The sequence below is a fragment of the Penicillium coprophilum genome (genome assembly GCF_028826855.1).
Source record: "Penicillium coprophilum strain IBT 35676 chromosome Unknown utg000006l_segment0_segment0, whole genome shotgun sequence".
Classification (NCBI taxonomy): Eukaryota; Fungi; Ascomycota; class Eurotiomycetes; order Eurotiales; family Aspergillaceae; genus Penicillium; species Penicillium coprophilum.
In genome coordinates, this window is record NW_026622725.1 from 3,412,529 (window position 1) to 3,439,661 (window position 27,133).

General features: G+C 48.8%; 9 protein-coding genes across 9 annotated transcripts; 6 read left to right on the plus strand and 3 right to left on the minus strand.

Moving 5' to 3' along the window:
• Window positions 1-640: 640 nt before the first annotated feature.
• Window positions 641-1,894, plus strand: N7500_010268 (uncharacterized protein; the record flags this gene model as incomplete). The annotated part of the gene is made up of 1 exon (XM_056681406.1): window positions 641-1,894. The coding sequence occupies one exon, from the start codon at window positions 641-643 to the stop codon at window positions 1,892-1,894; it is 1,254 nt and encodes a 417-aa protein (XP_056528788.1).
• Window positions 1,895-2,615: 721 nt separating this feature from the next.
• Window positions 2,616-4,219, plus strand: N7500_010269 (uncharacterized protein; the record flags this gene model as incomplete). The annotated part of the gene is made up of 2 exons (XM_056681407.1): window positions 2,616-3,396; window positions 3,456-4,219. The coding sequence occupies 2 exons, from the start codon at window positions 2,616-2,618 to the stop codon at window positions 4,217-4,219; spliced, it is 1,545 nt and encodes a 514-aa protein (XP_056528789.1).
• A 1,118-nt stretch (window positions 4,220-5,337) lies between these two features.
• N7500_010270 (CeGAL family transcription factor) lies at window positions 5,338-8,270 on the minus strand (the record flags this gene model as incomplete). Its single annotated transcript, XM_056681408.1, has 5 exons — window positions 5,338-6,787; window positions 6,850-7,625; window positions 7,676-7,787; window positions 7,858-8,114; window positions 8,175-8,270. 5 exons carry the CDS (start codon window positions 8,268-8,270, stop codon window positions 5,338-5,340), a joined length of 2,691 nt encoding a protein of 896 aa, XP_056528790.1.
• A 1,349-nt stretch (window positions 8,271-9,619) lies between these two features.
• N7500_010271 (coatomer subunit delta) lies at window positions 9,620-11,338 on the minus strand (the record flags this gene model as incomplete). The annotated part of the gene is made up of 4 exons (XM_056681409.1): window positions 9,620-10,523; window positions 10,586-10,782; window positions 10,836-11,279; window positions 11,336-11,338. The coding sequence occupies 4 exons, from the start codon at window positions 11,336-11,338 to the stop codon at window positions 9,620-9,622; spliced, it is 1,548 nt and encodes a 515-aa protein (XP_056528791.1).
• Window positions 11,339-11,791: 453 nt separating this feature from the next.
• On the plus strand, window positions 11,792-14,339 carry N7500_010272 (uncharacterized protein; the record flags this gene model as incomplete). Its single annotated transcript, XM_056681410.1, has 2 exons — window positions 11,792-12,847; window positions 12,903-14,339. The coding sequence occupies 2 exons, from the start codon at window positions 11,792-11,794 to the stop codon at window positions 14,337-14,339; spliced, it is 2,493 nt and encodes an 830-aa protein (XP_056528792.1).
• Window positions 14,340-15,805: 1,466 nt separating this feature from the next.
• N7500_010273 (DUF803 domain membrane protein) lies at window positions 15,806-17,245 on the plus strand (the record flags this gene model as incomplete). The annotated part of the gene is made up of 6 exons (XM_056681411.1): window positions 15,806-15,841; window positions 15,953-16,036; window positions 16,099-16,175; window positions 16,238-16,398; window positions 16,449-16,740; window positions 16,798-17,245. The coding sequence occupies 6 exons, from the start codon at window positions 15,806-15,808 to the stop codon at window positions 17,243-17,245; spliced, it is 1,098 nt and encodes a 365-aa protein (XP_056528793.1).
• Window positions 17,246-17,696: 451 nt separating this feature from the next.
• N7500_010274 (uncharacterized protein) lies at window positions 17,697-20,669 on the plus strand (the record flags this gene model as incomplete). The annotated part of the gene is made up of 3 exons (XM_056681412.1): window positions 17,697-17,907; window positions 17,974-18,686; window positions 18,747-20,669. 3 exons carry the CDS (start codon window positions 17,697-17,699, stop codon window positions 20,667-20,669), a joined length of 2,847 nt encoding a protein of 948 aa, XP_056528794.1.
• A 949-nt stretch (window positions 20,670-21,618) lies between these two features.
• Window positions 21,619-24,607, plus strand: N7500_010275 (putative importin beta-2 subunit; the record flags this gene model as incomplete). Its single annotated transcript, XM_056681413.1, has 3 exons — window positions 21,619-21,720; window positions 21,830-24,445; window positions 24,506-24,607. 3 exons carry the CDS (start codon window positions 21,619-21,621, stop codon window positions 24,605-24,607), a joined length of 2,820 nt encoding a protein of 939 aa, XP_056528795.1.
• A 1,974-nt stretch (window positions 24,608-26,581) lies between these two features.
• Window positions 26,582-27,007, minus strand: N7500_010276 (CVNH domain-containing protein; the record flags this gene model as incomplete). Its single annotated transcript, XM_056681414.1, has 2 exons — window positions 26,582-26,778; window positions 26,878-27,007. The coding sequence occupies 2 exons, from the start codon at window positions 27,005-27,007 to the stop codon at window positions 26,582-26,584; spliced, it is 327 nt and encodes a 108-aa protein (XP_056528796.1).
• Window positions 27,008-27,133: the final 126 nt, after the last annotated feature.

The window sequence follows — 27,133 nt, forward strand, 5'->3', positions numbered from 1 at the left end:
GGTCGACTATACCCAAACAGGCTAGACCTTTCAGGTTAAACTGCTAAATAGCTGAATACTAGCCTGGCTGCTAGCTCCTTCGATGGGTTTCTGAGCAATCCTCCCTGAATTAGAGACCCAATTATCAGACTGATTTCTGGATTTGCCACCCGGTCGATCGGTTTAATACGGAGTATAAACTCGAAAATCCGCAATTAGCCCCCATATTGGCTCCAATAATGGAGACGAGCCCCATCATGGTCTGACAGGAACAGCAAGTCTGATGTGGAAACAAAACCCAAGATCAGCGGGAAATATTAACAAAGGCCACCCTAGCATCTACACAAAGTACAATCACATACAACATACTCCGTGAGAGCACAATCTCTGCACGCGCCCCGGCTCTTGGTCTAGGTCCCCACCAAAGAAATTAGTGCTCTACGCGGCACGCGGGGCTATTGCCGGAAAGATTCCTTACAACGGTATGGGTTATTTATCGGCTTCTGCATGGTCAATTCCCAATTTGAAGCAGGGGTTAGACACACTAAGTAGTGGAGACTTCAGCCCCTCTTCCTAAATTCTCTACTTTCTTTACTCTTAACTTTTTTTTTTTCGTTCTGTCTATTCCATGATGCAGACTTCATCTTCTCCTCGGTCCACCATGTCGATTGCAGCGGACTGGTCCCCCGAGAATCCCATTCTCGCTTACCTACAGACATTGATAGCTACCAAAAAGACCCTTCCTTATGGGCAGCCTGTGGTCGCCCACGCCTCCGTCAATCACACTGGTTCGGCTTCACTTCTGCGGCTGGCCGCAGATATCGGCCCGTACATCGCCATACTACAAATTCCAGCCGATGCCATCGATGATTGGTCCAGCGATACGATCGAACAGCTTCAGTACTTGTCTAGAAAACATAGATTTCTACTGTGGGAAGCAAGCAAGATTCTGAATCCTATGGTGAATTTCATTGGCAGAGCGGATGCGCCGTTGGAAACAAGGCAGGCATTGGCAGACTTGATCAAGAAGTCATACACCAGTGGCCCGGTGAGGACAGCAACGTGGTCCAATTTGGCCAGCTGCTGGGCCCCCGCAGCCCCAATCGACCAACAAGAAAATGATATATTGATCCCAACCTTGAGATCGGCAGCCCGCGAGGCAGTCGCGACAACCGCAAAGATAATCCAAACCGAGATCTCCGCCGAAACAAATAACTACTCGTCGAGCGAGGAAGTGGAAATAATTCTCCCTTGTGCGGAAACAAGCAACGGTTGGAAAGAATTTAGTCCGAATAATACGGGATCAGTATTACGGAAATCGTCAACCATCTCGGTCACGACCGAGTCTGTGATTCCACACGCGCACATTCACGCAGATGACGGTGTCCCAATCCCCCCGTTACTGGCCCGCAGTGTTGCACTCTGCCTACCCAGCACCACTGAAAGCGCATTTACCTCCGAATTCCGCCAGAGTACGATAGTCGCCGCATGTGCCAACTCCGACTTTGTCATTGGACTCGCAACGAGTGAGCCCTTTTTCGTGAATCACCGGGGAAACGATATTCTTGATTTGGCATTATTCGACGGCATCGAAAATCCCCAACTAGGCATCAGCACTGCGAAACTTGCTACCTTGCCTTACGTCAACGAACACCAAAAATCACTCGCTGTATTCTCTCTTGTACCACCTAGTCTTAGCCTTGGCTTTGAGTTTGATCCTACCGTCAAGCCTGATGGAAGTCCACCATCTGATTCCGACTCTGAAACTCCATACACCGCGCAATACCTATACCATGCCGTCGGGCAAGCGGTAGCCCTTCGAGAAAAGAACCGACAAGAGCAAGAACCCAGCGTCTCTCAAAAGCAACCGATGGGCCCCAACCTTATACATCTTCCGGTGGTTATCGTTGTATAGTGTCACACGGTAGCGCTTTTTATTCTACATATTCGCTGAGTGGCCGTCGGCGAGTCTTTGTGGCCTTATCTTGGCTTTGTACTTGAGTATGCTATACGCCCATCGTGTCTTACTTTTTGCGAATAGTCGAATAGTTACAAGTCTTGCTTGTGCAGGTACTTGCAACAAAAATGTCTTATACAAATACCAATGAATGATGAACAAATGAATGGCCGTCCTAGTTTGTGCTCGAATTCTACCTGCAAAACCAAAGTCGTGATCTAAAATCGCCCCATTGTAAAATGATCTTGCTGCCTGAATTATCAGGCTAAATGCACGTGCCCATCATTAGTCATCTGATGGGAATCCCGCCCCGGGTAAGGTCGCCTCCAGGGCCAAGATGGGCACGGATATCAACAGTAAATGTGCTCTCAGCTGTATAGTCATCCTGCTCTATCTTTTCTCGGGACCTCTATACATTTTGACTTGTCATTTGTCTTTATAAATCTGATCATGGAATCAGATTAATGTTTGATTGCCAAACAGTTGACCTCATTGACATCGAACACCAATCGTCATCTTCATGATGAACACATTTTGAGTCTGGAAAATACTTTACTATGACAGTGCATAACACAACTTTTGAACATAATTTCCGGAATTATCTTACTTCCAATGCTTTGTCGTCACAGCCACAGTCTCACGCCAAATCATAATCACAGAGATCTTCCGGGAACTCGACATGAACCCAGCCAAAACCCCAAGCCATAACAATGAGCTTTCTAGTCAGAACGACTCCCAAGAGGGTAACGATGAATCGTTCATGAGTGTAATCTCTGCGAATGGCGACTTGATTCTCGAGTACATCGCTCCCGGTGAATCTTCATCGTCACCAACCAGGCGCAGATGGCGGGTGGCAAGCGAGTGTCTTACCTCCCACAGTCCATATTTTCAAGCACTGCTTGATCCCACCAAGTTCTCCGAGGGCAGGCAATTTAGTGCCCAAAAACAAGCCTGGAATGAAACACAAATACAAGACTCAGCGTCACAGCATGCGCTACCAACCGTCAGGCTCCCCGACGTCCGATCTACTAGCATGTGCGGAGAAGATGCCATCGAGTTATTTTTGAAGATATTATGCCTTGACTCTTTCAATGAAACCGAAAGAACTGTGTTCGAAAATGGGTTGAAAACCCAGTCTACATCGCTTGTTGCGAGGATGATCGACCTTGCCGATTCATTGAATTCCCCTCGTGTTGTCCAAGATACTCTACATAGAATTGGATATTTATATGGAAAGACAAAGCCTGCGCTCCTTGTCAGGTTTAATGCAGCTTTGCTGTCATGGAAGGAAGATCGAATTCGACAGATCATCTTCATATCCGCCTTCCTCAATGATTCAAGGCTCACTAGAATTATGACTCATGTCTTGCTGGTTGTGGGCTCCAGATTCTGGCAAAACGGGCTAGAAGGCCCCGAGGAAGAATCTCTGCGTTGGAAATATCTACCAAATGGTTTAGAAGGTGGGTTTCCAGAGAGTCAATCCCACTTCGTTCCAGTCAGCTAAATTATTCTTATGCAGAGGAACTTTATTGTCGGCGTCAATATGTTTTAAATACAATCACCGACTTACAGGCTCATTTTCTTCGAGTCTATGGGGGTCTGGAGGAAACAGGCAGTGCAAAGCCCGCACCAAACAGAACATTAGGCGCAGCCTTCACCGCATCTGCGCATACACTTCTTCAATCTCGTCACTTCCAATGCCGAGGCGGATTCAACAATGCCAGCCAATGCGACCTCTTTCAACTCGGTCAAATGATTCGATTTTTCTCAACGCGCGCGAGAACGATCTTTCTAGGATCAACATTGATAGACCCGGACTTCGACTCAACCTTCAACGATGACGATCACGCGGTTGACCAATCCAGGAACGACCAGCCCCCAGGCCCACCATCCGATATTACAGCCATCATTGCCTCTATCAAGCAGTATCCTGATTATGCAATCGACGAAGCTCACACCGGCTGCGGTGTGCGACGTCGAATTATGCCTGCTTTGGAGTGCCTTGAGAAATTCGTCTGGGATGACCGTGGTCTCCTTGGTATCAACCCCGCAGTTTCGGAGACGGGTGTTTCAGACCCATCTCGACCTTCGAAATGGACGCGGTGGGCAGACTTCACGCGCAAGAAACACGCGGTCGATATTTCTTTTGCTAGAGTAACGGCTGTGTACTACCCTTCCGCGCCATCGAAGAACCAAGCCACCCGTTCCACACCACAAGAAGAACTGGCACGGCTATTGTTTACTGCTGCTCGGAGAGATTGGAGTGCGGCGGGCTCAGTCTGATGTCCCAACTACTATATATAGAGAGATATATATACTACTAGACTGACTATAATGCAATTCATGTATTCCTCAAAGCTCCAAGGTGGGGACTCAGTACGAGCCTGGGCCGATTTACAACTTTATCATATCGCCTACTATATTATGACTTCGACACTTTTGAAGAAACAATGGAGCTTGTCATTGCCAAACTTTAGAAGTTTATTGTAGTTTTAGAGTATGTCCTGATCATAAGCGAGTCAACCCTGAACTATCATCTCGTACACTGGAACCGCTCACCAAGTGGAGACAACCTGTAGCTGGTCTCTGCTTTTCACCAATTGTGTACACAGAAACTTCCGAGATGACTCTTTACATTAGCAATATACGGTTCTATGGGGAGTACACTTCTCGGCAGCGATTACCACCTTTGTTGAGACGGAGTAAACAAAAATAAAAGAGCACATGCCTACTTACCCAGTTCAGTTGATTTCCAACTCTGATTCGTACAGGTACTCACGTCACAATGATCGAAAGCCCATCATGATAAGATCCGTCGCCCCCTAGCGGCAAGTCCGAAGATACGACAGAATGATCCAAAATAATGAGAAGAAGAGAATGAGTTCCGACCGGTCTAGACTTCGCAATTTATATCCAGGGGTGACTTCCGGCTGGCACCAGATACCCAGAGTTTGGGAGGACATGGATCTCGATGATCTGGTTCTGGGACAAGCTTAATATTGGAGGTTCTATGGATGCAAGGAGTATATGTGGACGATAGACAATAGATGGACTTGGAAAGTAGTGATTGGGATGAAGTATTAGTGTACATAGAATTATCAGATGCCAATAGACATGATCAAAGTTTCAAGACAATAAATGACAGTAGTATATCGAAGTGTGACTTGTAGATGGTGTGTAGTGCGAGAAGTTCAGAGAAACAAGAATCACTTTTCTCTATGGTGTCTATATGAAGACAGGGGTGAAAATTTCTCTTTCTTTTGATGGCATGCAAATGAAGCGACAGAAGAAAAAAACCCGAATCCAGATAACTGCAGAGAATTTTCCAATTTGATTCTGCGTCCATTATAATTTGCTTTTTTTTTCATGTTATCCCATCCACACACATGGATGCCAACCGTTCAGCACACCGGATCACCCCAGAAGTACCCCATATCAAATTCCATGTTCGGGCCAGATGGGAAGAAAGAGCCCGTAATCTGGCCGGTGGCTGGGTCATAGGGGAAACATTCATCATACGAGCTCCGATCCTTCTCTTGCTTGATGAACTGATCGAGTAGGTCCGGCGCCTGGAGACCGTAGGGGTCCTGCATACCGAGAGGAGTAGTATTAGATTGGTCCATCGGGGAGCAGACGATTGAATCTAGCTCGGCGGAGATAGCGTCAACCGCCACTGCTGCAGGCATGGTCGCGGATGGATCAAACGCCACATCATCTGCCGCTGGCTCTGCAGTATCAGGAACGTCAAAGAGGGAGTCTGACTCTTCAGTAGTTGGGAAATCATTTACGTTAATTCCAATATGTGGTGCTAAGCGGCGGAGGAACCCATCGCAGAGTTTCCAGGCTCTCTCTGACGCCATGTTGGTTTTTGATAGTGTTGACAGCCAGTCCAGGGCTTTCTTTGCAGCCTTGGAGACCATCGTCGCTTTCTCGGGGACGTGCTGAGCCCGGAATGCCAGCTCAAGTAGGAGAACGGTGACTGCCTGCATCAGATAATGTAATGTGCACCACCATGGCGACATGCGGTATAGCAGTACTGCGTCTGGGGTATCCGGGAATAGCGTAAGCATGTGGCATGCAGCCTCAACACATTCCGCTGCGGTCTTGTTGCAGAACTCGTAGGTCTTGTCCTCCTCAGAAGGGGATTGGTCCAAGCGACAGAGACATGGCCGGGTTATTCCGATTTTGGTGCTGTAGAATAGGAAAGCGAGGCCCATTCGCTGGCTGATGGGACATTGCGATGTCTGTGTCGAGGTAAAATCGTATGCAGCAGGGAGATTCATGAACCATGAATCAATTTCAAGCATCAGGCTCTTGATGGTAAACTCAGTGCTTGCCCATGGGGACTGTAGCGCTTCCGGGCTGTAGAGTTTCACGGTCATCCTCTTGGAAATGCTGGTCAAAGAGGCCAACTGCAGGAAGTAAAGTGAAGTGCAAGGCGGAAGGCTCTTGAGATACTCGGCTCGGCTCATTTTTGTCTCGTTTTCAGCAGGCAAATCGTTCGAATCAGAATCAGCTGTTGACTCTAGGTCCTCTGCGCTGCTGTTGGCGGGAATCCGCTCGGAACCACTGGATGTACGGAGTACAGCTGTGCCTATGAGCCGGGCCACCTCGTCTTTTTGGAAATCACTCTCATCAAAAGGCACAGGCATTGGTGTGGTGCAAGAGCTGTCAATGATACATGAAGGACGCCCAGTCATGATAGTAAGTAGATGATCCAGAGTATACAACGACCACCACACCCGATAGCGTATCTCCTTGGATGTGTCGGATATGCTCGCACCCACGTTGCGCAAATGCAATCCAAGAGCCAGTGCTCCTCGGACTGCACTTCCGGAAAGTTTCCAGGCCCTGCAAAAATCAACATCGTGAATATATCATTGGAAGAGGTGCATTTTAGACTGTCAACATACCGATTAATATGTCCCGATGCAATTAGATAGAATGAAGTAAGCCCCTCGACTTGCAACTGCTGTAGATCAGGATGGTGGAGAATCTGATCTTCCAAACTCAAGGCCCGCGCCCTTGAGAAGTACATTTGATGGTCATCATCTTCTTCATTCCAGTCTGAGTTTGTCAATTGTCCATATTTAGCCGCAATGGCAAAGATCAAATTGAGTATGGCGAGCCACTTGTTTCCAGGCTTGAGAGACGGCTGACTGAAGAAGACCTGGAATTGGGGAACAAAAGTCGAAACCCCAATTATTGGGAAGGAAGGGTGCACCGATGTCAGATAGGCATTCAGCATTTTGCCTGCCATCTCACGCGATGGGACTCCATACATATCACTTTGATCTGCAGTTGGAATATCCAGATCATCGAGGTAATAATTGGAAGCCACTACCCATGGCTCGCTTGGATTCTCCGGTCGAGGCGTCAAAGTTGGAGAGGGCAGGCCGTTATCGTCGTCTGTGTTGGGAATAGTTGCAGGCCAGGCCTCACATTCGCTGTTGACCTCTTTGCTAAGCCTTTGGAGCCAAGTAATCTCAGAACTTTTTCCAATGAAACCCGTCGCTCGCGCAGTTTCATCTCTGTTAAAGTCCTCTTCTGTCTGGTCGCCAGATTCCAGAGGACTAACGGATGATGCTCGGGAGGGTGGTGGTTCAGAGCCCGTATGCCATGAAATTCTTCGTTCTCCAGCTGCTGCAAGGCAAGTTTCTGGGTTGAATGCCAAATCAGGGGCCGATTCCTGGTTGGTATTAGATAACATGGTTATCGGATGTGGATCAAACTTCATACCGCCGCCAGAGCAATGTTCACGAGTTGCTCATCAGAGACGCCAAACCGATTGCTTAGCTTGCTAATGACATCTTCGTATGCCTGCACCTTTGCGGACAAGCTTGCCAATTGTCTTTTTTAATTAGTCGTAGACGTCAGCTCTTGGAATAACGCCGGCGTGTTTTTATATTGGTCCTGCTTACCGTTTGGACTTCTCCCTTTTGCCATCGGTGTAGCAGCAGATGATTCCAGCTTCTCGACAATTGCGGCATCCGGATTTGTCTCCGGTGCATTTCGTCTTCCGTTGTCTACAAGACTCGCATGCTCGACGGACATGTCGACGATGAAATCTACCAGGAGATGTGAAGGCAGATTCAGCTCCTTCCGCTAGCCGGGGGATGGCCATTTTCTTGGTGCCCACTTCAGTATCACCTCGTTGAAGATGAGGAACCGGGTTATCCTATAGATTCCTTATCAGATATAAGTTCTTGGCTTAAAGTGATCATGATTTCACACTTACCACACTGGACAACTGATTACACGTATCTGCATCAGCACACGATAATTTGAAGAGGCTCTGTTGATCATTCCACGAGGGAAATGGAATATTACTCATGGTGAACCACAGAAGGATATGATCACTGAAAGCTGTTTTTACTAAATGTCAATGGAACCCATAAATGCATCTTCATTCTCTACTTACTTGAAGTAAGTTGGGGCTGGGTAGTATATCGGACCCCAAAAGCTGTTGATATATATTGAAATGACAATACCAGCAACCACTTATTGCCGTGAGATCTGTCAAGTCAAATAATTCAATGGTTTGAGACAAGAAGGAGGTCATTGGATTTTATAAAAGACCCCAGAATTTGACCCACGAGAAGCATAGATCGGGAAAGGATGAAAGAAAATGAGGTTCGGGCTTCGGGCACCGTTGGGAATCGTGAGCTGGTCAAGCTAGATACTCTGTGATGACATCCAATGCTCGTTTAGGGTAATGATTAAACGCGTACCATTGGCCACCCGTTCGCCAGATAAGGAATAGCTGTGTGCGGGTTAGCCTCAAGTCTCCTTGTAGGGCATGGGGCGAAAGTTCAACGTTTTCATGAGCAAAACAACTTCTTTTGGTTATTGATCACGCTATTTGCCATCAACCAAACAGCCTATGTATTTGATCAGTCCAGAGAACCTGAGGTATTGGCTTAACCGACAGACTATCTCCCCCGGTGATCCATTTTTTTGACAGGCTCAGCTTTCGGTTGTTGGTACCGGCTGGCTCTGGACTCCGATGCAGCGACCAAGGGTCATGGATATAGGATTCAAGAAGAGAATGCCCCGGCATAAGCTTCGACGTAGTCGGCTTACCTTTAGCCACAGGGCTATTCTTGAAGCTCTGAATTGTGCGTTTCAATAAGCCCATGAACAACACTGGAGTTCTGCAGTCTCGAATCAGCCACCTTTCACAATAGGAATATGAAAACTTCCTCGCCGGATCAGCAATAAATAGCTCTCAAGTGTCCAGTGGCCCAGACCCGGGACTTCGAAGTCAATCTGACGTTAGATTGTGGCGGCACCGACTTTGCAGTGGTTCGTCCCTGGTTGGCATTCAGGCCAGGACCACCTCATTCGGAAAAAGGATGATAATCCCCAAGGGGGAAAAGCTTGACGGCAATTCTCACCAATATCTCCCGTCTTGATGTCTTGAGTTAATTTGCGACACAAAGCCCATAATCCTGACGTTTCATTACGTTCAGATGATTGAACCTTGTGGGCCTAATGGCCTTGTTTGTCAGGCCCCAACCTCTAATAGTTAGTTAACCTAGAATATGTTTCGAGGTTATATTGTAAGAGAAAGAAGTCAAAAAAAGAATCAAATAAGTCATTGGCTTAACACGATCTTGGTAATTAAAGAACACCACAATCCGAACATCATTAGGAACTCTATACAGTAGTCCAAGCCCATTTTTACTCAATGAGGTAGTTCTCCGCAACACTTCGGATATCTTTCGAGAACGCAACCTCCTCGCCCTCCATCTCCAGTAGAGAAACACTGTTAATGTCGACATCCACGAAAGGCTTAGTCTTTGTGAAGCGGACACTCATCGGGAAGAACTCGTTCTCATCAGCATCAATCGCCTCGAACTCAAAGCTGCCAGAGGCGTTTGACTCATCAACAGTGCCTAGGTTCCAGTCCAGACTGTCACCGGAGACCTCGTAGACCGCATCAAAGCTGGATACAGCAGGCTCCGTCGTGCCATATGGAATAGTAACAACCACATCACGGAGACTGTCATCACCGGTGAGCTCATACTCCACGGTCACGGTGGTGGAATCAGAACCCTTGTTTACCCAAACGGTGAAAGTGATAGGCAGAATATCGGCATTGTCAGCCGAGCTGGCAACGCGCCACCGGAGCACGCCGATAGAGTTGTTAGCGGGGAAGCGCTTAGTAGTATCCTTCAATTGAATCGCGGAAGAGTTGGTGAAGAGGGCCTTGTCGACATTGGGGTGGGTGCGGAACTGTGCGCCATGTGTGGGAATAGCCTGGCAGTCGAGTCGGAGTTTGGTGAGCGAGGGGTCGGTGATACGGAGTTGCATATCACCCTTAACCTCAAAAGACTTCAAGGCTCCCTCCCTAGTAAGCGTGGCTGAGATGGTCTCGGCGATTGTGAGTTGAATAGGTTCCCGGTCTGCACTGATAGACTCGCGGGCCGAGGGGATGTCGTGCACCGGGGCCGAAGCTTGTGGAGCCACCAGTGGACTCTCCTCCTCGATTTCGGGTCCCATATCACCCCGGACCTTCTCGTAGATATCCGTTGCCTTTGATTTCTTGCCCAGCTGCATGCCCTTGCCGCGAGTGGGAAGGGGCCTAGTGATTATGCAGTTAGTAAAGGTCGCGCAACGGATAAACCAGGAATCAGCAAAACGCACTTGGCAAAGGACTGTTTCTTCTCGGCCTCGTATGAATCATATGTGTCAGACACAGAGGGGCGCGCTGGTGGTGTGTAGACGGGGTAGGACGGAGTTCTTGCGGCCGCGGCACGACCTGTTCGAGCAACCTCTTTGCGTTGCATTTCCAGCTGCTTTGCTTTCCTCTTGCGCTCCTCGGTGGCCTCCAGCTCTTTGTTCTATCAATGTATGTCAGCCAAGAACTAACCTCGCCGTGGATTTCACAACATACCCGCTCAATGATCTCCTGGATTCTCTCTTCATGACTCTCCATTTCCAGGAAAGTCTTGATTTGAGAGAGAGAAAGATTCTCCCGGTATCCCATGGTCACCAACTCATCAAACGCACTCAGGAGTTCAAAGGCATTGCGAAGAATCTCCCGCTCGTCCAGGCTCTTGCAGATGCTGGTGGTGACTTGCGCAAAGAGATGGAGACTGTCGATATCTTGGAGGATGTTTGATTGACGGTTAGTGATCAGCACGATGTACATCTCGTCCAATGGCTGATAGACGAAGCGCACGTTGTCTTGCTCAACGGTGGTATGCTGGGTTCCGGAATCCGCTAGCTTGGGAAAGGAGGCGAGAAGGGCTTCAATTCGGGACCGAGATATTTCCCGGAACTGGCGCGAGAGGACCGCTTTACCTCCGCGGGTGCATATCGACGCTGCGAGAACGACCTGTTGTGTGTTGATTAGTGTAATTCCCCCGCGAATTGGATTGAACAAACGCTTACCATAGTGAATAGCAGCACAAAAGGGACACACAAATGGCAATAAAAGAGTGATTAGAGAATAGGTATAGAAAAAGTTAGAGAAGTGTAGGGTTGTCCAGAAGTGTATGCCCTGATGTTGATTGTTAGAAGCGGTAGGGAGCTACTCTGTTCACTTCGGCGGTTGGCCCGTGCATTCCTTTCGCTTAGTCGTCGACCAGACACTTTCTCTTCTCTTCATCTTTTTCTCACGCGTTGAATACACTCCACCAACACTTAGTTCATCGTTTTTCTTACTCTTACCTGTAGCCCTTCGCTCTGGGTATCGCTGAGGAACTTGCTGTTTTTTCATTTAACCCTCACTTCAACCGCTTTCATGGAACATCATTGCTGAACTTTCCAATACTACCTACGACCCTCAGTACACATCTTTACGCGTTTCTTGATATGACAACAGCTCCCTTGATTGCATATTCCACAATGGACATCCCAGCTACGGGTGATTCTATGGAGATGGCCTCGCCCTATCAGGGGCAGGCTGACGATTTTGACATCGACATCGACCTCATGGAGGACAATGTCTCGAACATGGACAGTGATATGATGGGTGCAGATGATTTTACAACTACTTCTCAGCCGAACGAAATGAACAATGACGCGATCTACGATGCCGACATGGCCGATGAACCCTCCGAAGGGTCGATGATCGACGCTGACAACTACGCTGATGAAGACAACGATATTGACGTGCAGTTTGAGGAAGAGCCATATGAAGAAGAAATGATTGAAACTGATCAGGCCGAGGACGTCAATATTGCCGCCCCTGTCATTCATCTTGAACCTGCGGGCAGCAATGAAGATGCCGCCAGTCCTATTAAGGAAGATGTCATAATCGCACCCGCGGAACCCCTCGAAGCAACACCTCAAGGCCCAAGCGGCTCTGTGGAACCTACCTCCGCTCAAGACGAAGCCCAGCCCTCCGGAGCTGAGGGCCCGGACACTCAGGCTCAACTGAGCACGGCTACTGATGACCTTGCCGAGGAAACATCCGAAAACGTCATCGGCCCCGAAACCGGCGGTCGTCATGTAAAGGCAGATGTTGGTGAAGAGGCTAACAAAATATCACAATCTTCTGTGTCAGAGACTGAGGTACCCCAAGATGCCAATGAAGGCCTAGACACCAGTGAAATCAAACCCTCCGCCGAAGATTCCCGCGGTGACGCCGCTGTGCACCCAGAGGCACAGCCTGTGTCTGAGGACAATCACCAAGAGGCAGATAAGGACGAATCTCAACACGCCCCATACATAGATGAACCTCTTCATCCAGTGAAAATATTCTACCAGGACTGCGAGATCGCTCTGTTCCCTCCCCTTGAGGGAGATCTGTCGGATACATTCTTTATTGAAGATGAAGGTTTGGCTTACGACAACATTGGTCAAATATTCAAGGCTCTGCGCCAGGTGCTCCAGAGAACCATGACAGGCAATGAGGTCTTGATCATCGATATTGACACCCTTGGTATTCAAATGACAGAGGTAAGAACCCTCTCAATAGTCCCTCGCCGTCACACATACTAACTCATCCTCTTAGGACTCATTCCATACATCTCAAGTAACCTTACATCAGGTCCTAGATCTTTACCTTAGACTTTGTCGTAACGATGGCATTACCGAGCCCGATGCCCTTTACCTTACACTGAGCACAAAGCGTGCGTTCCCGGCTGAAATTGCGGATCTCAATGATGCCGCAATCGACGGCAAAAAGCTTTCCGAACTTCATGCCGAAATTCAGTCATGGGATGAATATGATGAAGCCGAGCCAGGGTCTGCGGATGATCTTGACGCCCATGAGCCGGAAGAGCAAGAAGATGAAGTCTATTACACCACTGAGGCCCAGAAGGAGACTTCGACTGCAGAAGTGCAGACGGCTCCAGGGCCCGAAGGCGAACAGGCGCTAGATAATCAACAGTCTCAGGTACAGCCCGAGGTTGTCTCTGACGCCCAATCGGAGATCGTGCATGCGCAGCATGAGCATAGATCTATCTCCAGTGAGCAGAGTGCCGAGGCTGCACCTGAGTCTGAATCCCATCCAGCCCAGTCCGAGAGCAAAGAGCTAGACCACCCTGATGTGTCTCCCCAGCTCGAAAGAGGCGAAGACCAAGATCAAGAACACGATGATGGCCATGGTGATATGAACGAAGAGCACTATGATTCCGAGGGCCCGCTAAGTGATTCCACCGCCACAGTAGCTGCACCGCCTGGTGCAAGCGAGGTCAAAGAGCATACCCAGCATGTCTCTCTGGAAGTTGCTGCGGATGCTGGCACACATCCAAACGACGAGGAGGACTATTACGAAGAGGACCACGAGAACGATGATCTGGGAACCGAAGAATATTACGAGCATGAAGATATTGGCTCGGTCGATGATTCAGAAGCTATCCAAAGAGATATCACTGGCAGTGAAAATGCTGATGCTGATGCTCAAAAACCAGCTGATCATGCGTCTGTCCTTGATGAGGAGGACATAGATGAGTTAGATGCCCCGCCGACAGACGAAATTGTCTCGGAGATTCTTCAGCAGGATGCTACAGACCACCCTTCCTATGACCAGCCTGCGCCGCCACGTGACAACGGCTTGCAAGACGCCGCTGAGAAGAAGGAGCAAACACCAGAGCCCACAGATGATTTACTTGGAATCGCTGTAGACCTGATGCAGACTCCGAGAGATACGGAGAACGATGCCCATGATCACTTCGAGGGCATAGACTACGACGAGCCTGAGGATGAAGTTGATGCTCATGTTTCAGCTGATGAGGGTGTGGAGGATCATGAGCTTGACGAGAACCATTTTGGCGACTATGACAGCCATTTTGAAGAATCGGAGGCTGTAGAGCTGGTTGGAACAGACCCTTCCTTGACAGACCCCCAATCCAACCAGATCCCGTCTACCAAACGGTCTCGCGAAGATGAAGATGACTGGGACGTGGTGGACACTACTGTTGACACCAAACGTCGCCGCTCTTCGTAAACCGCGTTTCCACCTTCTTTCACCCCTGGAACGGTTTCCACAATTTCTCCCATTCGTCATGCCTGGTGTCCATTGAGCCCCTTGGCTCGTTCCACGCGACTATTACCCTCCACCCTACTAATCATATTTGCCAGCAACGACCTCGACCGATAGATGGCAGTGTCTCGTTCGACTACTAACACGAAACAGGTATGTTCGACCCCTTTCCCCAGCACGCGCATGCTCTCAACTTGGGACATGCGCTTTCTCTTTTTTCCATCTGGATCAAACCCCAGCTGCTCTCGACGCATTCAATTACCCATCTATCCTTGCGCTCTTACTTTGTTTGACTCTTTTCCCATTGCGATTCGAGATACCACGGCTTTTGGCCAAAAAAAAATCTTTGCTCGGTGTTGAGGGGGGCGTGTTTTTCCATGCATCTTCCTCCGGATCTGGCGTATCGGCGCGATGGGTTAGGCCACGTGTTTGTAGTATCCTCAATTTTTTATTCAACATGCTTCTGCTATCTCCAGTACTTCTTCATTTTCTCTTGTATTTCTCATTAAATCAGAAAGGATCAGTCCAATCTCATATCCCTTGTACCCCCAGATTTCAAATCGCTCGTTTCGCTTATACAATGGGGGTACAAAGGGGAAACATCCCGGGGATAGCGGATCGGGTGGTAGGCTAGATGTTTTGCAAGGTATACATGTACAATGTACAACTTATGTACGGAGCAATTTTATACTCAGATTAATAACTTGGCCAGAATGTCAGTGGGCCCAAATTGAAGTCTCTGGGGATTCCAGGCTAAGTATAGAAATGCCGCATTCGGTTGGAGCTGAAACGCCGGTCTTGGCTTCATTTCAGGGTCTATTTTGAATATTTATTTTCATAGAGTATGTGTATTATCAGTGTATATGTTGTATGTTGAAAGATCAGACTGTTAGATATAGTGACACATAATAGTGTAATAGTCCAATGCCTTGATGCCACCTATCAGATCTATCTACATTGTAGCATTCTTAAATTAACCAGGGATTAAAATTAAAATATTACCTAAACCTCGGTCCTTGACAAGTCCCAAGCCTCCCCCAAGCCCAAGCCGTTCTCTTACGCGTCCCCCGATCGGGCTTGAAACGGAACCCCACCGCACGCATCTTCTGGCCTGTGGCTTCTTCTAGCCATCTTCATCCTCCTTACTCATCAGATACTCACGCTGGCTCGTCTTTCTATCTCCCTTGATTTCTGTCCCGTTATCATCTCGATCCCTTCCTTCGCTCACGGTCTCTCTCATTCCCCCATCAATTGCCGGCACTGGAGGTCTTTCGACAGTAGGAGCACTCGGCTCCTAATAGAGGAATAACGTCAATATGATTCCAGATAAGTATGGCTGCCTTAAATCTGGGCAAGTTGGCCGGCTCTAACATGGTTGCGCGCTGCGCCCCTGCAGATATGTCGGGCTTATCTTAGCCATTGTATCTACCATGGCCATCGGAACGAGTTTTGTTATCACCAAAAAGGTTGGTATGCCATGAATCCTTAGAAACGAGCGATTGGATCCCGGGCGCCGAACACCGCGACGGTTCGGTCCACAATCATCGGAGCGAAACCGCTAATACATCTGAATATAGGGTTTGATGCAAGCCAGCGAACGACATGGGTTCGAGGGCGAAGGATTCTCATACTTGAAGAGTCCTGTCTGGTGGGGTGGTATAGTGACACGTACGAAATCCAATGGCTTAGATTTAGTATTCGGGGGATGCTAACAGATTCATAGTGGCTCTTGGAGAAGTCGCCAACTTCGCTGCTTACGCCTTTGCGCCTGCCATCCTGGTTACCCCCTTGGTGCGCTGAGTGTGTTGATCGGGTAAGGGTCTCTCAATGGCGTGCATAAACTCATGGCTAACATGACATAGGGCGGTCCTGAGTTCGTACTTCCTCAACGAGATACTTGGTGTATTAGGAAAATTGGGCTGTGCGCTGTGCTTGCTGGGTTCGGTCGTCATCGTTCTCCATGCGCCTCCCGACAAGCAGGTAGAGACAGTCGATGAGATTTTGGCATATGCCGTTCAGCCAGGTAAAACTTGATCGTGCCCGCCCCAAATCCACCGCTGACTTTGCGACCAGGATTCCTATTCTACTGTATCACAGTTGCGATCTTTTCGACTGTGATGATCTACCGGGTTGCGCCAGTCTATGGCAAGAAGAACCCGCTCATCTACATCTCGATTTGCTCCACTGTTGGATCGGTTTCCGTTATGTCCGTCAAGGCCTTTGGCATTGCAGTGAAATTGACCTTCAATCACAACAACCAATTCGTCCACGCATCCACCTACGTCTTTGCCATTGTGACGTTGTTCTGCATTCTGACACAGATGAACTACTTCAACAAGGCATTGAACTCTTTCTCGACTTCGATGTGAGTATAGGCATCAATCAATAAAAAGGTGTGAAGCTAACATGATTCCTTCGATAGCGTGAACCCCCTTTACTATGTCACCTTCACCACCGCGACCCTCTGTGCCTCGTTCATTCTTTTCAAGGGATTCAACACCACCGACGCCGTCAATACCATATCTCTACTTTGTGGATTCCTTATCATCTTCACCGGCGTGTACCTCTTGAACCTCTCGCGACATGACCCCGATGGACACTCCATGGTGAATTCCAAGCTTGACGAGGATGGAGTTCCAACAGATGGCTTGACGAGCTTCCAGACCCGGCGCTCAATGCAGTCCCGCCGGAGCTCCTCGAGCGCATATTTCAATGGAGCCAGCGACCGCGAAGGCCTCATCCACGCATATGACGCAGAGCACGGGATCGGCATGAACACCTTGAGTGAAGCAAATGAAGGGGAGCCAGGTCCGACATTCCCGACCGAAACACAGACTGCAATGCACACCAAGCAGAACAGTCAGATCTGATGTAAGGTCTGATTCCACCGTCGAGGTCGTTGCAGTGATTCCTTCTCTACACATTCGACTGCAAGCTTCCTTTCCATAGGCTTGATCTCCACTTGTATTTTTACTGTTCCCCGAAAATGCTCGAATTGCATTGAAACATGGGCGAACTCATCAGGCACTGGACATGTCTGTATGAACGACTGAATATGACTCTGGGTTTCTCTGGATGGTTGCGATATGTTTCTGATTTTGTTTTCTTTTTTTCTTCTCTATCTGGGCAAGATACTTGTATATAGTTCAAGTTGGAATTTTGAATAGAACGCATCTGGGGTGGGGCTAGACCGATGATGTATTTGCAGGTCAGCTGTTATGGACACCCGAGATTCTTGCTTTTTCAATTTCATCTTTTACCTACTCTTTAATGACAGTCCTTTGGGCCTAGAGGAATCTTCTACGCGGGGAACTTTGCGCAATGCCCGCTTTATTGCGCAAATTGGCCATCGTTGCCGCGGTCGACGGTTTAGTCCTACATGCCCAAGCCAACGGACCACGAAACGCCGGTAGCAATAATGAAGCGTCCTCTATTCGCATCGACTATAAGACCAACAAAATCACTGCGTTGCCTACTTCTGCTGCGGAGTCCCTCGACCGAAAGGACGCCCTAGAGGCCTACGGTCTCGTAGGTATGTTGATGAACTAACTAGAAGTTGAGAAGAAAGAAACTAATACCAGGGAATTTGCTGCCGCAGGTCTCTTATCTGTCGCTTCGTATTCATTTCTCGTTTCCATCACACAGCGCGAGCAAGTAGCGCAGATCCAAGGCCGCCCGATCTACGCCGTAACCAACGTCGCAATCATTCCAGTTTCATCCCAAGCAGATGCTTCCCGCGCAATCACACACGCCAGGAAAGAATCTTCGCAGAAGGAAGTCACCATTGAATCTTCCTCCGACGAAGATGACCTCCCCGACAACGAAACCGACAGAGCCGAGGCGGAGGCGGAGATCGGCAGCCTGCCCGCATCACCTACTCGCGATACGTCTCACGCCCGCGGCACCAGTGTTGGCAGTATCGCAGAAGATGTCATCGCGAAGAAAGTCCGCTTCGGCAGATTTGCTGCCAATTGGCTGTCGCGGAAAAACCTGGGCTTGCCCAGGCCAGGAGCTCTAGAGGAGGACGCGACAGGGTCTCCCTTGGACGAGGCTGCTAGCCCTTCGGATGATCCCAGTGAGGCAAAGGTCGAAGCTCTGGATAAAGCTTTGGCTGGAGAGGCTGGGTCTCAGAGCGAGCCTGATCGGCCTAGCCAGGCTACGGACTTGTTGCCAAAATTGCTGCGCTATACGAAGCTATTGTTTGCATCGCATAATTTTTTCTTTGCATACGATTATGACCTTACGCGCTCTGTACATATGCAGGAAGCTCGGAGAGATCAGCTTCCCCTCCACAAAGTTGTGGATCCATTGGTATGCACAAATCGAGGGCTCGTAGTATAATTTCTGTGGAGCTTGCTGACTCGTTGGCAGTATTTTTGGAATAGGCATTTGATGAACATATTCATTGATAATGGGGCTCATGGCTTCGTTCTGCCGTTGATTCAAGGCTTTGTCGGTCAACGAGAGTTCACAATCGCTGGTGCTGAAAAGAAACAATTCTCGGAGGATCCAGTGGAACTCGCAGAAGGCCGAATCCTCGGTGAAAAAAACGAAGCCGAACCTGTCGAGACTAATGCCAGCAAACGTGATTATCTTTTAACTCTGGTTTCTCGGCGCTCTGTCAAACGACCAGGTCTTCGTTACCTGCGCCGTGGTGTCGATGATGAGGGCAACACAGCAAACACAGTCGAAACCGAACAGATTCTCTCGGTTCCTGATTGGGCTCCGTCTCACCCTGCCTACTCATATCTGCAAGTGCGAGGCTCTATTCCTCTTTATTTCTCTCAATCGCCATATGCCTTGAAGCCAGTTCCAGTACTCCATCACTCTGCGGACACGAATCTCCTTGCCTTTGGTAGACACTTCCGAGAGTTCAGTCGGCGATATGGAAATGTTCAGGCTGTCTCTCTTATTGACAAGCTGGCAGGTGAATTGAAGCTAGGAGAGCAATATGAGCGATACACCCAGGCCTTTAATGCCGCCGGTGGGATCGATGGTAAGCCATTGCAACTTGAATGGTTTGACTTCCATCGAGAGTGCCGGGGCATGAAGTTTGAAAATGTATCTCGCCTGGTCGACCGACTGAAAGATACATTGAATGAGTTCTGCTACACCATCATTGCAGACAACGATATCTTGCAGACCCAGAAGGGCATCATCAGAACAAATTGCATGGACTGTCTCGACCGCACTGGTGTTGCCCAGTGTGCATTCGGCCAATGGGCTCTCGAGCGTCAACTGGAAAACGAAGGCATTGACATTGATCTTGGCGGTGACTCTTCCACCCAATGGTTCAATACACTCTGGGCGGACAATGGCGATGCCATCTCCAAGCAGTACTCATCTACCGCAGCTCTGAAGGGGGACTACACCCGTACACGCAAGCGAGACTATAGAGGCGCCCTCAACGATTTAGGACTGACACTTTCCCGCTACTACAACAACATCGTAAATGACTTCTTCTCTCAGGCCTGTATCGACTACCTCCAAGGCAACGTCTCAACCCGAGTCTTCGACGAGTTCGCCATCCAGCTCCAAACCACCGATCCAGGGATCTCAGTCCAAAAGCTCCGTCAGAACGCCATTGACACAAGCTGCAATATCGTTATCAGTAGCCCCTCTGAAGAATTCCTAGGCGGTTGGACCATGCTGACACCTCGCCAACCCAACACCCTTCGTACCCTGCCCTTTGAGGAAACAGTCCTTCTCCTTACCGACGCCGCAGTATACAGCTGCCGCTTCGACTGGGAGACGGACAAAGTCCTGTCCTTTGAGCGCATCGATCTCCGCTCCATCTCGCGCATCCACTACGGTACATACATCACATCTATATTGACAGATAGCCAAGCCGACGAAGCGACCAACGTCGGTCTCGTAATAGTCTATCGTGACGGCGATACAAACACCCTGCGCGTGAATACCCGATCCCTGCAGAGCGATGTTCACCTCAGCTCGCTCGAGACCACCGCTAGCGCCAACAGTGAATGGGACCTTGTTTCCTGGCTGCGGGGTAGCAAGCGTGCGACGACACGGTTCGTCGCATTCAAGGGTATCCCACTGTCGAACGCGGTTGCTAGTCCGCGGCTGGGCAGTGCCGGGACTGTTCGGGAGGTGGATCGCATTCGCTCGGTCTGTCTGGATATCGAGCGTGCGATGTTTGCGGGTCAGGGGAGTCACGTTGAGGCGGGCTCTGCGGTTGAACAGTCAGATATCATCTCTTTGGCGGATGCTAAGAAAAGGACCGGGTGGTTGGAATATCTTGTTTATGATCTTAAGAAGATGGTTTGGGCGTGATTTCATCTGCGATGTCGAGACTTTTCTGTTTATATGAACTTTCACTGTCATCTTACAGATTGGCCGTACGTGATCACTGACATCTTTACTGACTTTTTTTTTGCATATAGTCATCTTTCGATAGGCATCTTGTTGGTACTGAACTCTACATAGTACTGAGTGTTTTGTAACTATCATCAATTCTGAGATAGGATATGGGTCTCACATGTGATAGAAGACAAATGAAATGAAATGTTCTTACTCTGTACCCACTGTGTAATGGTATTAAGAGTAAAGTGTGGGATATAGGGAGTGTATAGTCGTGGAACAAACCCTTGCGTCCGGGGAAGTCACTCCCATGTATCTTGGGAATATTGTCGCTGTGATTCCCATTCCAATTTTTCCATCGTGACTTTCCTCTACCTGTCCAACTTGAGCAGATTAGGAGCGTCCGGTCAAGTCATTCCTATGTATCTTGGGAATACTTTCGCGGTGGCTCTCCGCGCTTTCTTTCCATCGTGACCTTCCACTACCTCTCCCCAACTTCGGACTTCAACTTTCCATCTACACACAACCGTCATTGTCTATGATACCTTTATCACTAACACATTTTACAGATAAATATACTCTGAAATGCGAGACTTTCTCTTATACCCTTGGACTTCATCCCCAAGTGACTGACCGCCTACCGTTTTCAACAGACTCTTTTTTTCTGCCTGCAGCACATACACCCCTCAGTCTGAGATCGTCCCGGGACAACTTTATTGGATTCTGACCTTATTCATGCAAAATTTCTTTGGCCAATTACTTTCCCTCTCATTTCTGGATCTGCCTTAGCGGATCGGAGATTTAGGCCTTTCCTTGATCTGGGGAAACGAAGGGGGCCCGTTCCCACATTCTCGGCGGGGCTCCTGTGCTACTCGCACTTTCGACTAACCTCTGTCGCATCGAGTCTGTTCACTAGGACAAGATGAATTGGCAACCTCAGCAAGAGCCATTGAGGCAGTTGGCTCGCTACCTTCGCGATTCGCTCAATGGAGCTAACCTTCCCGCCCGAGCAGAGGCTGAACAGGTATTTCTTTTCCCTTTTTTTTGTCCTCATTGAGCTTCCTCTCAACGGTGGTCGCCGCAAATGCACTACCACAAGATGAAAACTGACCTTGGTTTTTTCTTATTAACAGATGCTCGCACAAGCCACCTCTTCTCCTGATTACGTCAATTACATCACCTACATTTTTTCCAATCCGCAAGCTGCTTCCCTGGCAGCGATTAACGAGAATGAATACCCTACTGTTCGGTTTGCCGCCGCTGTGAACGTCAAGACGAAAATTGCCCTTGCTTACAGCACGATCTCCCCTCAAAGCTTGGATTTCATCAAGTCCGCATCTCTGGTCACACTCCGCGATACCGACCGCAATGTCTCCAGGGCTGCCGGTAACATCATCACCGCAATGGTGCTTCATGGAGGTCTCTTGTCCTGGCCTGAGATTGTCAACGAGCTACTGACTACTGTCGCTAATGCCAACGGAGATGTCCCCATGTCGGCTAGGGAAGCTGCAATGGATACATTGTACAAGGTCTGCGAGGACAACCGCAAGGTTCTGGATCGTGACTATCAGGGCCAGCGTCCCCTGGATGTCATCATTCCCAGCTTGCTGCAATTCGTTACGGTCGATAACTCGCGCATTCGGATTGCTTCGCTGAATGCCATCCATGTTTTCTTGCCGTTCAAACCCCAGGCATTGATGGCCTCGCTCGACCAATTCCTTTCGCAGTTGTTCAGAATTGCCGGTGATGAAAACACCAGAGTCCGACAAATGGTCTGTCAGTCGTTTTCCCAACTCGTTGAGACTGCGCCGGAAAAGTTGGCCCCGCATATGGAAGGATTGGTCAACTACATCATTATGCAGCAGCAGTCCCAGGAGGACCCGGAGCTTGCACTTGACGCCGCCGAGTTTTGGATTGGTGCTGGAGAGCAAGAGTTATTGCAGGCCGAATTGGCTCCCTACATGCACAAGATTATTCCGGTTCTTCTGCAAAACATGATCTACGACAAGGACGAAGTGGCCAGACTTATGGAGGAGCAAGATGATGCCGACGCCGAGGACCGCGCCGAGGACCTAAAGCCGCAGTTTGCCAAATCGAAGGCTGATCGTCTGAACATGTCCAAGTCAGGTGAACAACCGGACTCTCGCGCTCTCGAGCAACAGGTAGAGGAGATTGATGATGATGATTTAAGCGAAGGTGAAATTGAGGACTCGGAATTCGGAGACGACCCCTCAGGTAACTGGACTTTGCGCAAGTGCTCTGCTGCTGCGCTTGATATTTTCTCCACCGTTTACCACCGTCCTGTCTTTGAAATCCTTCTGCCGTATCTGATGGAAACCTTGCGCCATCAGGAGTGGCCGAACCGAGAGGCTGCTGTTCTTACACTTGGTGCAGTGGCGGATGGCTGTATGGAGGCCATCACTCCTCATCTCCCAGAATTGGTCCCTTACCTGATCTCGCTCCTCAATGATGCCCAGCCTGTTGTGCGACAGATTACTTGTTGGTGCTTAGCCCGCTATTCTGGTTGGGCCGCCCACCTCCCCGACCCAGCTCAGAAAGCCCAATTCTTTGAGCCCATGATGGAAGGTATTCTCCATCGCATGTTGGACAACAACAAGAAGGTCCAAGAAGCTGCCGCGTCAGCATTTGCTAGCCTGGAGGAGAAGTCGGAGGAGAACCTAGCGCCCTACTGCGAGCCTATCTTGCGCCAGTTCGTGGCGTGCTTCAATAAGTACAAAGACCGAAATATGTACATCCTTTATGACTGCGTACAGACGCTTGCCGAATGTGTTATGGGCGAGCTGGCAAGGCCGCATCTCATCGAGATATTGATGCCTGCCCTCATCGGTCGCTATAACTACATTTCCGATGATTCCCGAGAGCTCTTCCCGCTGCTTGAATGTCTCGGATACATATCTGCAGCCTATGGCGATTCCTTTGCCCAATTCGCGCCGCCTCTTTTCGGTCGCTGCATCAAGATCATCTACGGCAACCTGCAAGCTTCTATTCAACCGACACATCCCGCGGCCGACGAGCCGGACAAGGACTTCCTTGTTACTAGCATTGATCTTCTTAGCGCCATCATCCAGGCCATCGACCCACAAAAGAGCGGCGAGCTCGTGGGTAATTCACAGCCATCGTTCTTCGAGCTCCTTCGTTACTGCATGGAGGATGAAAACTATGAAGTCCGTCAATCCACATATGCTCTGCTGGGAGACTGCGCCATCAGCATCTTCCCTCACTTGGAGCCATACCTTCCTACCCTTATGTCTGTCTTGATCAAGCAACTTGACTTGGACCTGATTCGCGACGACGATCGTCATACCGGCTTCAGTGTTCTGAACAACGCCTGTTGGTCGTGCGGCGAGATCGCCGTCCACGAGAACGCCCCGCTTGCCCCCTATTCGGAGCAACTGTACCACGGGCTCTTTACGATTATCACTAACGAGGAAATCATCGATTCAGTGAACGAAAATGCTGCGATGGCGTTGGGACGACTGGGATTCTGCTGTGCGGACCAGATTGCGGCCCATTTGAGCGAGTTTTCCGAGCCTTTCCTGAAGTCAATGGACAAGATTGATTTCACGCGTGAAAAGGCTTCCGCTTTCCTCGGGTTCAACCAGATTGTGATGAAGAACCCCCAGGCCATGGAGTCGAGCCTGCTCGAATACTTCCAGGCAATTGCTTCGTTCCCCACCCGCTCACTGGCACAGGAAGAGTACCGGGATATCCAGGCATCCTTCCAGCAGGTAAGATCATTTTCCCTTGATTCTGAGTAATATCCTACTAATCAATATGTATAACTTTAGGTCCTCCAGGGATACAAGAGCTTGATCCCTGACTTTAGCAACTTCCTTGGCCAGCTACCCCCGGCTGTAGCCCAGACACTACGCACCGTGTACCAGGTCTAAGTTGAGAACTTGATGATCTCTGCTTAGACATTGGTCACCGGGACGTCACTTGACGTTTACTCCTGTCTCAAATCGGGCCGGGATTGGGTTGGAGGGAGGAAGACGTGGGAAGGATCAGTACATAGGGGGTCAGCGGCCGGACTTTCACGTTAATAGAAAGAGGAGGGAAAAAGGGGAACATGATCATGGGAAGGAGCATCTGCGATTTAGCTGTTTTTCTTACGTTACATCTCATGATTGCAAACATGGGCACGCATGACCCTTTATGATTTCTATTTCGTTGACTTTGCTTGATTCTTATTTCTGCATTGTGCATAAGTCATCAAAGTCAGGGCTGGCTCATAGTTATTTTTTTTTTTGTCTTCTCAGCGCTGGTTTTGGGGGTTTTTTGCGTGGCACATTCATATCCCCTTTAGATAGATACCTAGACAAATAGATCTTCGTTAATGAAGATCTCAAAACATATTTCTGAATGTCAGGGGTGTAGTGTAGCTTGCTGCTTTGTTTCAGTACAGGCATCATTGAAGTATACATAGCATGTCCGTGTGTTGGGTTGCTATGTGTTGGCCTAACATAAATGTCTTCCGATTCCCTAGCATATATTGTACCTTCCGAATTAATTAACTTATTAATAGCAAGTCTCAATATATTTCATCAGGGTTGTCCTTGATGGGTAGTAGATCGTCTTCCTAGTCCTTTGTTGGCCATATCCGTTGGCCTAGTATAAATGAAGCAAACTTGGTAAGTGAGAAACCACCAATGAGATATACCCAATTACCTAAAGTTTCTACTTCAGCAATCCCATCTGTCTCTTCGAGAGACACAAATTTGGTCAAATATACCGATTGCCGGAGCGCATGCCACATCTATTCCGTTCACATATCTCCCTCACATCTGTACCTGGCACAAACTATCCCCAAGTACTCCGTCATTCAAAAGCACATACCTTGGAAGATCAGCTCGCTAAACCTTGAACCTTTGACCAATAGACGGAGCAGAAACCAAAGCAAAAGATTAAGATCAGCGGTGTCCTAGCAATCTCCGAGCTGCAGACTTATTTTTGGATCGACGATGCAGACACTATGCAAGTCCACCGTAGTCACCTGCCCCTAACGACTTAGGCATACATATCACATATCACAGACACACCCAAGAATTCAGAATCCAGAATTCAAGAATCCCATCCCCCGTTGCTAACAACCCAAGCCCCAAGCTCCAGTGAACAACTACTGCATCGTCCCATTTGGAGAGAACCAGGGATTAAAGCCCAAAGAGAGAGACATATGTACAAGCCCTATCCAAATCCCGGCCCTCGCCTAACTTATAATTAACTCGTCGCTAACTAAATCCCCCCAACAGCCATCTCCCCACCGATTGGTCGCTCAGACAAAAACCGCCCGAAATACCAAGACGCGAGCCTTTCCTTTAACTACTCTTTTTCACGAATCCGGACGCCAGCATGCAAAACCCCACGGACTAAAATGCCATGTGTTGATGGCAGACGTTTGATGCAGGCAAATCGTAGCGTCCCGGCCATCTGGTTCTTAGTGCGTAGTGCGCGCCATTGGAGGCCCCGAGGCGTCGGGTTATCTAGCTTTCTGGTTGGGCTATGCCTTTTGCGGCTTGCAGAGACGACGGGGCTATTGTGGACTGAGAGGCTTTTTTTTCGGTGGGGATTCCCGACTTCCAGCTCGATGCCTCAGGGGATATATCTCACGGAACCGTAGGCTCTTTTTTTCCCCGTATATATAGTGTAGTATTATCAGGGGTGAACGGGGGTTTGGAGATCCAGGGTTTATTTTCAGCCTCAGCCGTAATATAGGTTATATTAGGTGGTACGGAGTACTCCGTACAAGGAGTGTTGGGGTTTTTTGACTTGATTACTGTGGATTTTAAGAGAAATGAAACTTTGAAATTAATTTTTTGGTTTTACAATTTGAGATGTATGAAACAGGTAGGACAATAATCTGGCCATTAGAAACATTCCATGAAACTCAGGTGACCGTCTTCGTTTTTGATGCAATGTCCCAGGTTCACCTGACTGTCTTTGATATGTCCTTCGCCGTCATCGAATTGCGCGTGCAACATGGGTTCGTTGTCGGGACCTTCTAGCTTGAAGACAACGTCGCGTGAACTCTTTGAGAAGCCCTGGTCGCCCCAGGTGAATTGTCCTTGGTATTATATTAGTCTCTAGTCAGAGAAGAGCAAAAGGGTTTGGTTTTGGAAAATATAGACAGAAAACATGTCAAGAGAATTGGGGTTATGCTTACCCTTCTTTGCGCCAAGGAATTGATCCAGATCGAGCTCTGAGTATCTCGCTTCACCGGAAGGTCGCTGGCAATAAGCCGTGAGGATGTGCTTATCCTTCAGCTTGATGTTCATGGAAGTCTTGTGGAACATGTTCGACGTGTAGGAATGGTATATCGGGAGCAGTAGATCCGGTAGAATGAACCGATGGTCAATATGAAAGGATGAATGTGATATATGTTCTGCGTTGTCTGCTGTCTATGTCCGGTCATACGAGGA